The sequence below is a fragment of the Paroedura picta genome, chromosome 7 (genome assembly GCF_049243985.1).
Source record: "Paroedura picta isolate Pp20150507F chromosome 7, Ppicta_v3.0, whole genome shotgun sequence".
NCBI classification, from domain to species: Eukaryota; Metazoa; Chordata; class Lepidosauria; order Squamata; family Gekkonidae; genus Paroedura; species Paroedura picta.
In genome coordinates, this window is record NC_135375.1 from 112,055,860 (window position 1) to 112,069,137 (window position 13,278).

At 47.6% G+C, this 13,278-nt stretch overlaps 1 protein-coding gene across 3 annotated transcripts in view; it reads right to left on the bottom strand.

Moving 5' to 3' along the window:
- LRMDA (leucine rich melanocyte differentiation associated) overlaps positions 1 to 13,278 on the bottom strand; it is a 941,975-nt gene that overhangs the window by 398,147 nt on the left and 530,550 nt on the right. For all 3 annotated transcript variants that reach the window (XM_077345966.1, XM_077345968.1, XM_077345967.1), the window contains one exon: positions 6,032 to 6,169. In XM_077345966.1, the coding sequence (XP_077202081.1) occupies positions 6,032 to 6,169 (138 nt within the window). The remainder of the gene's footprint in view (positions 1 to 6,031; positions 6,170 to 13,278) is intronic.

A 13,278-nucleotide genomic window follows, 5' to 3' on the forward strand; every position in this document is an offset into this window, starting at 1 on the left:
ATTCTGACCCAGCTGATTTTGCACAGTCCAGTAATAACATGGTTCATGTTTTCCCTGCAAACAATAGGCCCCCAGGACAGGGCAGGACAGGGCAGGGCAGGAGAGAGCGGGTGGTACAAGACAAGCAACTAGCAATTATTGTGTTGACTCTTTGTGACTTTGATCTCTGGGTCATGACCTTTGCTTTCTCCCCATTTTCAAAGCACAAGATTGCAGATGAGGTTATTTGGCATTGTGTTGCTTTGTCGGTCATGCTGCTTATTCCCAGCCTTAGAATCTCTCTCTCTGCAGGCAATGCTCTGTGGAGCGGGAAGGAATAACATTTAAAATCACCTATGAAGTGGGCAGTAATACTTGGTAGAGCAATTGGAACACTTTGTGTGCGTTACTCAGCTTGCACACAAGAAATTTAAAGAGCCTTTTATTTCATAAACATTCCAAACTAGAATTGCAATACTGTTAGCAGATGTCCTTTGGTCCCTGTCCTAGTTTGGGCTGGGTTTTTTGTTTTGTTTTTAATACCTGATTTAAATGTTTTCTTTTGGAGTTGGGAGTTTAGTAATATTCCTAGTTAGTAGCGATTATCACCACTTAAAAAGGAGCGGCACTGAAAATGAAATTTGTCCTTATGATTGCTTGTTTTAAGAGGTAAACATGTCCTCCTTTTTTGCTTTTCAAAATATGGTAAGTATAAATCATTGGAAACACATTTTTCTAACAGAGACATGTTGGTTTTGCTGTTAAGCCTTCATCAAAATTAGTAAAGGATGTCAACGACTAACATTAAAGTTATCCATGGTGGAATTTTAACTTGCATGATAACCCTTCCTATACATTCACACTCAGTGGTGCTCCCGGGGAAGGGAGATGTTCAAGCTGTTCTGCCATTTGGGTGTGAATTCCTAGTTTACATATTATTTTTCTATACCGCCTCAGAGACCATATATGGTAGAGTTACTAGGTTAAAGGGCTTAAATAAATGAAATAATCATATAAAAGTGCCACTAAACGGTTGAAACATAGAATGAAAACTACTACAGCTGTAGATTCAAATGAGTAGCTGTGTTGGTCTGAAGTAGCACAATAAAATCAGAGTCCAGACCAACAAAGATGTATAATCTGACTAAGAGTGCTTGCACTCGAAAGCTCATGCCTTGAATAAATCTTTGTTGGTCTGCTGGAAGTGGCAGAAGAGCAACGCGATTTATATGCGACTCTCTTCTGCCTGTCAATCAAGCTACACAGCCAATCCCCTTTCTCCATGCTTTAAAGCAGCGGTCTGCAACCATTTTCATGTTGCGGACCGTTGCCAAGGGGTGGGGGGAGAGAAGACCCAGGGCCCCATGCATGCATGGCAGCCACTGCGCAAACGCGCACGTGCAGACCTGCCACACATGCGTGTTTGCACCCAGCAGGGATGCAAACGTGCACATGCGGCAGTTGCACAGATTTTTTTGCTGGTGGCCTGCTGGTTGTTCTCCAGTAGGTAGGGCTACATATGTTGGTGAATCTACTCTTTAGGATTCACCAACTATTGTTTTAAAATGGAGGATATAGCCAGCTGTTTACTGCTCAGATGCTGTTAGGGTTGTGCGATTCAGCCACCAAAGTGGCCATTCCCACCCGTCACAGCCAGCGCTGTGCTGCGCCGTGGGAGGGGGGGAAGGCTCTGTGCCTGCCTGTGTGCATCGACCCATGCGCCAGGACCTGGGCCTCCCACCCATGGCACGGCACTGGCTGTGACGGGTGGGAACAGCCGCTCCGGCGGCCAAATCACACAACCTTAGTTGGCACCTCTAGTTCCAACACACAAAGCTCCCCACTGGGATAATTTCATTAGCTTTAAGTGGCTGCCACAGCCCTCTCTCTGGCCTTTCAAACTAGTTCCCATTCGTCACTTCGCACAAAAGGTGTCCAAAAATATTTCCCAGAGAAAAAGAATTAACATTGAAAAGAATAGTGCTTTTGTTAACAAATAAAAACCACACGTTTCCTTCCCATGGTTTGTTTATTTATATATTTATTTATATTTCACCTAACAACTTCAACTAATGTGCCCTAAAATAGCGATCCCCAACCTGTGGGCTGCGGACCACATGTGGTCCTTCGACTAACTGGAGGTGGACCCCGAAGGACACCTTCTCCCCCCCCCGGCCCTTTACTCCATCCCCCCCAGCCCTTTACAACACACTTCGGGTGTCATTGTCTCCCATCACTTCCAGATGGGACTATCTCGTTGCAGAGAAACAAGCTCAGGGTTCCCATTGATTTGTCATTGTCATGAGTTAAAATTTCCATGAAAATAAAATGTTCCTTATGTTCATTGTTGTGGCGTGTCTGTATCTTATTTTGAAGGGATGTTTAAACATTACCATAGCGATCAGAGAGCGCTAGGGCAGTGGTTGAGAGTAGAGGAGTAAACTACCCCCCCCACCGGGCCTCAGTAAAAGGCGTTGAGTGGTCCCCGGTGATAAAAAGGTTGGGGACCACTGCCCTAAAACTATCTTGACCTTCTCTCTCTCTCTCTCTCTCTCTCTCTCTCTCTCTCTCTCTCTCTCTCTCTCTCTCTTTCTCTCCAAATCAACATTTTGCACAGTCGATAATACAACAACAGACATGATGGTTTTGATGTACGGCTGTGTGACATATTATAAATATTACATCACATAACCACAGAGAATGTCACTCAACGAGATTTCCCCCCCCCCCTTTTCTCAGGCAGCACTAAACGAGCCATGGAGTCCTGCCTCTGAATAGTTCCTTTCAGGTACTACTTTTGCTTAAATGATTAATAGGAGGCATATTGTCAGGGAAAAAAGTACTTAAAGTGAAAAACAGTAAACTGTAGAGATATCATTCATTTTTAAAGCAATTCTGCAGTGAAATGCTTCATAAATTTACATGACGACACCTTGATCAGACTCTTTGTAAGCTCGACCGCCAAGCACACTGGTTCCAGTTTGGGGTTAAGGCGATGGGAAAAAATATTTTATTCATTCTAAGCCACTTAGCCAAAGCCGAGATGACACGTTTATGCACAATTCAGCAGTTGGCTTGCTGGAAAATAACATCGCCAGGCTGAGGGTAGCTTTTAAATATCACCGCAGAGAGGACTGTAGGCCTGCCTAGCTACTCCTGGACAAGTTCAACTTACCAGTTCCCTTTGGGGTTTCGGGGGGGAGGGAGGCTGGCTGGAGGCATTAATGTGAAGCCCAGACCCACATCCATGAGCGGGGTCAATCAAGACCCTCTCCATCTATGGCACCAGAATGCATGTGATAATTCTAGGGTTGCCACCCTCCATGGAGTTCTCCGAATTACAACTGAGCTCAAGACTAAAAGGGTCAGTTCTAAGCTTGGGCGATTCGGCCGATTTGGCGGCCGTTCCCTCCGGGCTCAGCCAGCGCCGCGCCGCTGGGGGGGAAGGGCGGTGCCGGCAGTGGCGTGACAGCGGGCGCAATTCTGCGCCTGCGTGGTTGCACCCGCTGTCATGCTGCTGCTGGCAACACCCTCCCCCCCGTGGCGCGGCACTGGCTGCGCCCGGAGGGAACGGCTGCTTTGGCGGCCGAATCGCACAAGCCTAGGAAATGGCTGCTTGTGCTGTCGGCATCTATGACATTGTTCACTGCCCTACATCGGCTTCGGCAGAGAGGGTGCTCTAGAAATTCAAATAAATAAATATCATATCCCACTAAGGTCCCTTGACTCCCCAGATCATCAGGGATTTCCCAACCCAGATCTGCCACCTGTAGGCTTGTGCACTTCGGCAGCCGAAGCAGCCATTCCAGCCCGTAGCAGCCAGTATGTAGCAGCCCATAGCAGCCAGCCCGTAGCAGCCATTCCAGCCCATAGCAGCCAGTACTATCCTCTCCCCAGGGTGGAATGTGTCAGTCAGAGCTGTCAGACCTAGAGAATTCTAGAAGTTCTACTTGGCATCCTTCGCAGGCAGGCCAGGAAGGGTGGGGCATATTTTAAAATTAAACTTGGGGAAAGCATCGGATAGCATTCGTTACACCCTGAGTCTGGGAATCTACCAAACTGACTACCCTGGGTAGTCAAATCAATGAGGTGTGACCATTTACACACACACACACAAACACACAAACACACACAGTGTTTGTTTACATCAGGGGTAGTCAAACTGCGGCCCTCCAGATGTCCATGGACCACAATCCCCAGGAGCCCTTGCCAGCATTCGCTGGCAGGGGCTTCTGGGAATTGTAGTCCATGGACATCTGGAGGGCCGCAGTTTGACTACCCCTGGTTTACATGATTAGTGTTGGATTTAACTTCTATGTAACCATGGCCTGCTGAGTAGAGCAGCAACGTAGCCAGGAAGGACACAGGGATAACACAAAAGCATGTATGAGGAATTGTACTGAACTGTCCAGAGGAGATCAGGGCCCTGATTGAACTCCTAGAATTCCGCAGGGCCTGCAAAAGGGAGCTCCTCCACCAGGCATTTCACTGAGGTTAATCCGACCCCAAAACATCTGACCTACAAACATCTGGTGGTCCTGCTGAAGCCATAACCAGGGCCGGATTTCCCGATAGGCAAACTAGGCTTCAGCCTAGGGCCTCAAGATCAAGAGGAGCCTACATTCCACATTTTTTATAAAGGTTAGTACCAATCACAACATGTTTCATTTAACATATTGATATATATCACAGTAATGATGTATTTTATTATCTCTCATGTCATTTACAAAGTTAAAAATGGGAGGTGAAAGGGCCACATAAGTGGAATAGCCTAGGGCCTCTTTTCATGTAGAAGAAGAAGAGGAGTTGGTTCTTATATGCCGCTTTTCTCTACCTGAAGGAGGCTCAAAGCGGCTTACAGTCACCTTCCCTTTCCTCTCCCACAACAGACACCCTGTGGGGTGGGTGAGGCTGAGAGAGCCCTGATATCACTGCTCAGTCAGAACAGTTTTATCAGTGCCGTGGCGAGCCCCAGGTCACCCAGCTGGTTGCATATGGGGGAGTGCAGAATCGAACCCAGCATGCCAGATTAGAAGTCTGCACTCCTAACCACTACACCAAACCGACTCTCCGGTAAATCTGGGCCTGGCCATACCCTCAACAGTCTGAAGGATTCTGACCTCCCTGGGGGTTGTTCCATGGAAATTGCTCAATGAGTTAATTATATGAAGTTGTTAAACTTATATTTATTGTTCAGACTGTTACTGATACGTTATGATGTGACTGTTATATATGTGATGTTCTGTTTCCCAAAACGGTCCGTGTAAACCGCCCTGGGCCGTATGGAAAGGGAGGCATAAAAATCCAAATAAATAAATGAACAAACAAACAAAATAACGAACAGGAGAACATGTCAGCTTTGCCTCAAATTTAAGAAAAGTTTTATTTAGCTTTCTGGTCCCTTTTCTCTTTCTCTGGCTGGGCCTTTTTGCAGTTGGCCTCTCGATCTTATACAGGAGCCCTGCAAGGCCAAAGCTCCAAGACCTGAAAAGCAGAAACGTGCCCCCTCTTGGCTGCTTGTAGACATTACAAAAGCCATGTTGTTCTGGACCAAGGGTAGTCAACCTGTGGTCCTCCAGATGTCCATGGACTACAATTCCCATGAGCCCCCTGCCAGCGTTCGCTGGCAGGGGCTCATGGGAATTGTAGTCCATGGACATCTGGAGGACCACAGGTTGACTACCCAGGTTCTGGACAACAGACTTGGCCAGGCGGGACTTTTGCCCAGCAGAGTTCTGAATGGCCATTAGAGATTTCGTTGGCTGTGTAGATGTTTTTCAAACACTGTTTGGACAGCAGCTGCCACCATTGCACAGGGATCGTCACTGTGTGACAGAAGGGGAGCTTCAGCACCCATTTTGTGGCTGGCTCCATCTCCTGCGGCAGCCATTTTATTGCTGTGTCAGAATTCCAAAGCTACCCACAAGTGCAGAAGGGTTGGAGATGCCTGGACCACACCAACTTCGTTGAATTGCTTTGGATCTCAACAGCTATTTCAGGTTGAATGCTTTGCTTTAAAAGTTCAACGAAACCCATGATTCAGGATACGAACCTGTATCGTTGGTAGTCTCCCTCATCCTTGTCTTTGGAGGACAGCTCATTGGGGCAGGCTGTATTTCCCAGCAAACTGAGGTACTCCAAGGAGGGAGTCTCTTCCGCCAAGTGGTCCAGCAGGCCTTCCAGTTCTGTGATGTGTCTAAAGTTAAGGATCCGTTGACGTGAATTTATTTATTTATTTTTATCATGAGATTTATATGACCGCCGCTCCCGAGAACTGGCTCGCGGCGTTTTACAATAGCGTCATATAAATCATACAATAATAACATATCCCCCTAAATCCCATTAAAACCCCGTTAAAAACAAGATGCTGAAATTCTATACAAGTCATGGCGAGACAAATATAAAATAATTGACATCCTACACGAGCCCTTTGGGTGGGACTAGGAGGACCGATGGAGAGTTGGGACGTTGTCAAGGCGGCCCACGGGATCAAGGCCCTGGTCCTAACGGGAGGAAGGAAAAAAAATCTTTGAAATAACCACACTGCAGTCACTAACAGACATCTCTCTCTCTCTCACACACACACACATACACAGACACAGAGACAGAGAGACAGAAAGACAGAGGCATTTAGGAAAACCTTGCATTAATTCTTCCCAAGACAATGGTGGACTCGATCCAATTTTTTTGCACAGAATGAAAGAACTTCACTTGATCCCCCCCCACTACACAAACGCACACGCACACACGCACACACACACACACACTTTATTCTCTTCTCTTCTTGTTCTTTCCTCTCTGAAAAAAACATTACAAACTTTGACAAAATGATGGATGATGTATAGGGAAATGCTTAGCCATTGTTGCAGCCCTGAAACTTTTCCAACATGGCAACGAGCAGTTCCTCGCACAGAACATTCATCACTGAACCACATTACAGTCCGCTGGAAAAATGAGCTTGCAAAGCGGAGGCCAGCGGCCACAGCCAACGAGAGCTCGCCTGGCAGATGGGGAAGTGGTCTTTCTGGCCCCACGGCCGTTGCCTTACTGGTGCAGAGGCAGCAAAGCTTGGGCCACAGTTTCCTGGAGAACCTCAGCACCACAGCACTGTGACGTATACTGCACACAAGGCATTGAAGTGGCCCCAAAGGCCACATTCTGCCATTGGGGTAAATGTCCCTGCCACCTCAGGTACCTCAAACTTGAAAGGGGGTTAATGCCTGGCCCCAAAGACATTCACCTGACCACAACTGGAGAAAGGGATATTTTGGGCCCGGCTCCAGCCTGGTGGAATGAATTGCCAGTCAAACCCCGGGCCCCAATGGAGCTGTCAACTTTCCACAGGGCATCCCCCAGGCCTACGTCTGAGGCCAGGGCTGTCTGGCAGCGATATGGGCCTCCTTCCTTCACACTGGCTGCCACCTTGTTTTAGATACGCCAGTCTGATAAGCCCAGCAGAGGGTATCTACCATGGGGGACGGGGGACAGGGACGGGGACGGGTATTTATTTCATTGTATTTATTATTTTTATTGTAAACCACTCCGAGCCCGCTTCGCAGGAAGAAGCAGTACAGAAACTGAATAAATAAATGATGAATACAGTATTATTGTAACGATGATAAGTAGTTGACAAAGACAGTGTTCTGTATTATACACATTTTGAGTGTCATTAAACTCATATATATGTACATATTACCCCAGGCGAGCCTTCCAGTACCCCTGTAAAATAGGCCAGGCTGTATTGTTAAGCCTCGTATTCCCATTAGTGGGCTGAGACAAAAGGAATGCCTTGTTGAAGCTAAGTTCATAGTTGGAGTACAGTAAGCTCCAGGTATGCCCTAGATCAGTGGTCCCCAACCTTTTTATCACCGTGGACTGGTCAATGCTTGACAATTTTACTGAGGCCCAGGGAGGAGGTAGTCTTTTGCCGAGGGACGTCGCCGCCACCGCCTGAGCCCCTGTTCCACTTGCTTTCCCGCCGGTGCCCCTGACTTCCCGCCACCCACTGGGGGGCGCTGCCAGCAACAGCTGCGTGATGCCACGTCAAGGGGGAGCCCCAGCCATGGCAGCCGCTGAAGAGCACCAAAGGTGAGCCGGCGGCAGAGTGGCAGGGCAGCCCCCGAGGCAGCAGCCGGGGAGGAGGACGAGGAGGAGCCGCGTCCCGGTACCGACTGATCTACGGACCGGTACCAGCCTCCAGCCCGGGGGTTGGGGACCTCTGCCCTAGCTCATAATCTTCACAACACAAAACACCCGTTCAAGAACTGAGAGCCATTTTGATCCCAGAATGCTTTCTACCAAACCATACTAAGCTTGATTTACATACACTGAAGTGTATACACGCTATGTCCAAAGATGTACACACAGAGATAAATCTTCCTAACCAGTGACAGCAATTATTGGTTTAAGCTAACAATTTCACTCTTTGGGTTTTCTGTTCCCTTCCCCCATTCCTATCTGGAATTGTGCATCACAGTTATTATGTTGTTATCTTAAATGCTTGGGTCTTTTATGTTGCTTGTTGCCTGACTTTGATTTATGCTTTCCTGTTATCTTCGTTATCTTTTGCAGATGGAATTTACCTCATTTCTTCACCTCAATAACTGAAGGGCAGGGTCACCGGCAGCAGGGCGGAGAAAGAACTTGCACCCTTAAACATTTCCCTTCTGTTTGTGCTTTCCAATTTACATCCGACTTGAAAGCAGAAGCGGAAAGCTAACAGAGACAAGGCATTCTCCTTTCCAACTAGGGGTGCCATTCTCCAGGTAGGACCTGGGGATCTTCCAGAATTCCAGCTCATCTCCAGACTACAGAGACACATTCTTCCCCTGAAGAAAATGGCTCCTGAAGTCCCTGTTCTCCCAAATGTCCATCCCAAAAACTCCTGAAGTTTCACAACCTGGGTCTGGCAGCCATTCTTCCAACCCAAGGCCAAATTAAACATTATCCAGGACACGCTTGAAGAGTCACCTCCTGGTTTCATTCCATATAGCTTTGGGGGAAGGGGAGTTGGAACAAAGCTGGATATTTTGGGGATGGAGCCTGAGGTGAGTGGGTTTGGGAGAGGAGAAGCTTCAACAGAGGCCATTTCCTCCAGAGGGGAACTGATCTCTGTGACCTGGAGATCAACTGTAATCCCGGGACATCTCCAGCTACCACCTGGAAGATAGCAACTCTAGTTAACTTCCTCCTCCCACACTCAGGGCCATGTCTCCTAGCAAACTCAGAGGTTACAGGAGCCATATTCTCCCCCTCCCCTCCCAAAATGTGAGATAGTCACATGTCTGTGATGCAAAATTTATTGGGTCACTAATCCTCCAAGGCTTTATAGAGCAGTGGTCCCTAACCCCCGGTCCGGAGACTGGTACCAGTCCGTTGATCAGTTGGTACCGGGCCGCGGCTCCTCCTCGTCCTCCTTCCCGGCTGCTGCCTCGGGGGCTGCCCTGCCACTCTGCCGCCGGCTAACCTTTGATGCTCTTCAGCGGCTGCCATGGCTGGGGCTCCCCCTCCCCAGCTGCTGCAGGCAGCGCCCCCCAGCGGGTGGTGGGAAGTCAGGGGCACCGGCAGGAAAGCAAGTGGAGCAGGGGATCAGGTGGCAACGTCCCTCGGGAAAAGACTAACCTCCCCCCCCCCCCGGGCCTCAGTAAAATTGTGAAGGGTTGACTGGTCCCCGGTGATAAAAAGGTTGAGGAGCATTGTTATAGAGGATTGTTCAAATTCAAATGCGATTGTTTTAGAAAACGTTATGAAAGGACCAAAAAGTTAGAGGCTAGAGAGTCATCTCCCAAGAATGCTGATTTTTATGAACTGAGGCAGATGGTGAGTGGGTGGGCTGGAAGGGATGTGCCGGTGTTTGGCTCTTATGCCCTTCCTTGCATAGCCAGGGAATTGCTAACTGCCATTGTGGGATGGTAGGTGAATTCCCTGGGCCTCTTTTGCACGATGGAAAAGCTGATGAAAACTCCCTAAAAACATTGTGGTTCTTCTGATCTCTGCACAGGAGAGTGAATTTACTCCGCAAAACTGATTTTGCTCTGCATGGTCAACCATGCATTCTTTTTGCTTACAACGTCTCTTAATTGTCGTTTCCGAAAGAGGCTAAAAGCCGATTTATTTCTCTCCCTGCCTGTCTCGGGCGCTCTATTGGTCATGCAGAGCTTCCTTGGTTATGCAAATTAGTGGCTGCATCAGAGAACAAAGCATGTCACTGAGTTTCTAATAAAGTCTATCAAGTGGAGTTGGCAAATCTACAGTGGGCAGGCTATGAATTGCTCCATGCAGAAAGCATTACAGCGTAATTTTTCAACAGAATATATTCAGTGCAGAACAACAATTGTAGTATAATAAAGCTGCCTAAACTGATTTGGCTCCGTGCATTCTGGAGATTTTTGGTGGAAGGATCACTTGGGCATGAAGTTGGGGTCACCGTGGGTGGGCGGGTAGTCATGAGTTCCTGCATTGTGCAGGGGGATCGACTAGATGACTGGGGAGATCCCATCTAACTCTATGATTCTATGATTCTATGAACTCCTATTAACCGCCACTCCCAGAGCCAGCCAGCTTGGAGCGGTTTACGTAAAAATCTAAAAACCCCACATAAAACAATGCAACCCCAAACAACCAAAGACTGTGGCAAAATCTCAATCAGCAGAATATCTCACCTCTCTACCATCACCCCAACCCTCATTCACAACAGCTGTCAACCCCCCAGGGGGAGGCAACTTCAAACAAAGTCTGGCCCAGCGAGGCTGCTCTTCCTAGCCCAGCCTCAACCAAACACCTGGCGGAAGAGCTCCATTTTACAGTCCCAGCAGAATGCTGATAGTTCCATCAGGGTCCTTAGCTCTTCCAGGACCTCATTCCACCAGGTTAGGGTCAGGACCAGAAAGGCCCTGGCCCTGGTTGAGGCCAAGTTGGCGTCCCAGGGAGTGGGGACTGCCAGCAGATTCCTACCCACAGAGCGAAGAGTCGTGCAAGGGGCATGAGGAGACAAGTGGTCCCTCAGATAAGTGGGGCCCAAGACACGGATGTCCAGATGGGTTAAGTACCAGGACCGTGAACCTGATCCGTAAGCTGATCAGCAACCAATGCAGCTGCCTCACCAGAGGCTGGACATCGGACTTCCAAGATGACCTTTTGAGGACCCTAGCGGCTGCATTTTGCACCAGCTGAAGTTTCTGGGTCAAAGACAAGGGAAGGCCCACATAGCCATATATGACAGTGGTCCCCAACCTTTTTATCACCGGGGACCGGTCAACACTTGACAATTTTACTGAGGGACATCACCACCGCTGCCTGAGCCCCTGCTCCGATTGCTTTCCCGCCGGCGCCCCTGACTTCCCGCCACCCACTGGGGGGCGCTGCCAGCAGCCGCTTCGTGCAGTGCCATGCCGAGGGGGAGCCCCAGCCATGGCAGCCACCGGGGAGCACCAAAGGTGAGCCAGCAGCAGAGTGGCAGGACAGCCCCTGAGGCAGCAGCCGGGGAGGAGGACGAGCCGCAGCCTGGTACCAACTGATCTACGGACTGGTAGCAGTCTGGAGCCTGAGGGTTGGGGACCATTGATATATGACATAAAAATGGATGTGCAGGAAGTTCTTGTGTGTTTATATATGAATCGATAGAGCTGGGAAAATTCCTTCCTTATCATGTGGCTTTCTATATTGGCTCCAGTATTCCATTAAATGGAGGGTGTTTTTAAAGAATTAATAATAAAAAAATGAGAAATTAGGGAAGCGTATAGGTTTAAATTTTGTGTTTATTATTAATTAGGGGTTTAAAGGCCTGGGGGGAAAAGAAAATAGGCTGCATGTTTTGAAATGTTGAGGAGTAATGGGGGAAACACTTTTCCCCCCCTTATCATATACCTTGTTGTGAGTGAAACACTGTTTATGAATAGGTTTTATTCACTCACAATGCATAGTGTGAAAATTTTTATGCCTGCTGATTTACAGCAGTAGATAATGATTGTTCCTGAATGAACTGTAGAAACAAACAGCCCGTTTTCAAGGTTATGCCCAGTGATTAAATGTGCATCCTTTAGGCCACATTTATTGCACTATAACACGTTTAATTATAACGGAGTTCGGTCTTTTGCTGTGTTATGAACTTTGAACAACATTCAAACATGCCGGTGGTCTCCTCTGTTGTGATGAAGAGTGCTTTGGTCCCAATAGTACACGTGATTTTGTTTATAACACAATTTATTTTTGACCATCAACTTTTCCCCCTGCTTCTCAGATGGCAAAAGTTAAGATCCATGTAATAAGATTCCCTTTCTCGTGCAAGTATTGGGCATATCTGCACGTGAACTTGTAGGCAACCCAGGAATGTATATCTCTAAAATTTATAGATAATACCAAATGGCACCATATTCTATTCGAACTAAGTTATAAGTTATGCATTTATGTTGTGTGAGGACTACAATTCCATTAGGAATGACAGGAAAGTAAGAACTCCATCGAGTTCAATTTCTTCCCAAATTTCCTTCCCTGCTCCCCTCGAATGGAAAATCAAAAGTTAAAATGGGACACAAGTGGCAAATGTAGTCAGTAAAATAAAGCTTGTGTATTAAATGAACCTTTGTAGACAGCAAATAGCTGGAGTAACTTCTGTTGGGATCTGCAAAATCTGTTGTGTGCATTATTAAAAAACATATGAAGAAGATCCTACACGGGACATCAGAGCAGATGTGTATTTATTTATTTTACTAGTATCAAAGCCCATTTTAAAAATGGGCTCCCTCCCAGCAGGAGCATACGTGCGGGCTGCAAAGCCCTGTCGCTGCCTCTCTCCTTGTGGGCGACAATGGAGGCCGCAACCACAAGGCTTCTGGCAGACAAGGAGGGAGGGGGGGAGCTGGAGGGGGAGGGCCAATCAGGATGGACCTGGATGGACAGGGCCCCGGACAGTCTCCTCCCAGGAGTCTGTTTCCCAAATATATAAGGGAGCGAAATAGTGTTAAGGATTTATTTTATTTATTCATTTTATTTATATAATACCACGTCTTGGGGCAGTGGGTTAGTTGGAACTAGTTTTTACATTACACTTGTTTCAGTGTTGTACACAAATGTACAGTATTGTACGGTTATTACTCATGATTGTCTTTATGATGCTTTATAAATGACTATTTTGCACTTTGGGAGGCATTATTTTATTTCTTTTTTGTTTTATAGGCTGCCACCCCCAGGCCTGCTGGCTTATGGCAGCTTATTAATGGTAGTTTCAGAGCCACTGTTATACAGACCCCCACCCCTTGTTTTTTGCTAGTATCCAGGTGGGGCCTGGAATCCTCTGAGAAT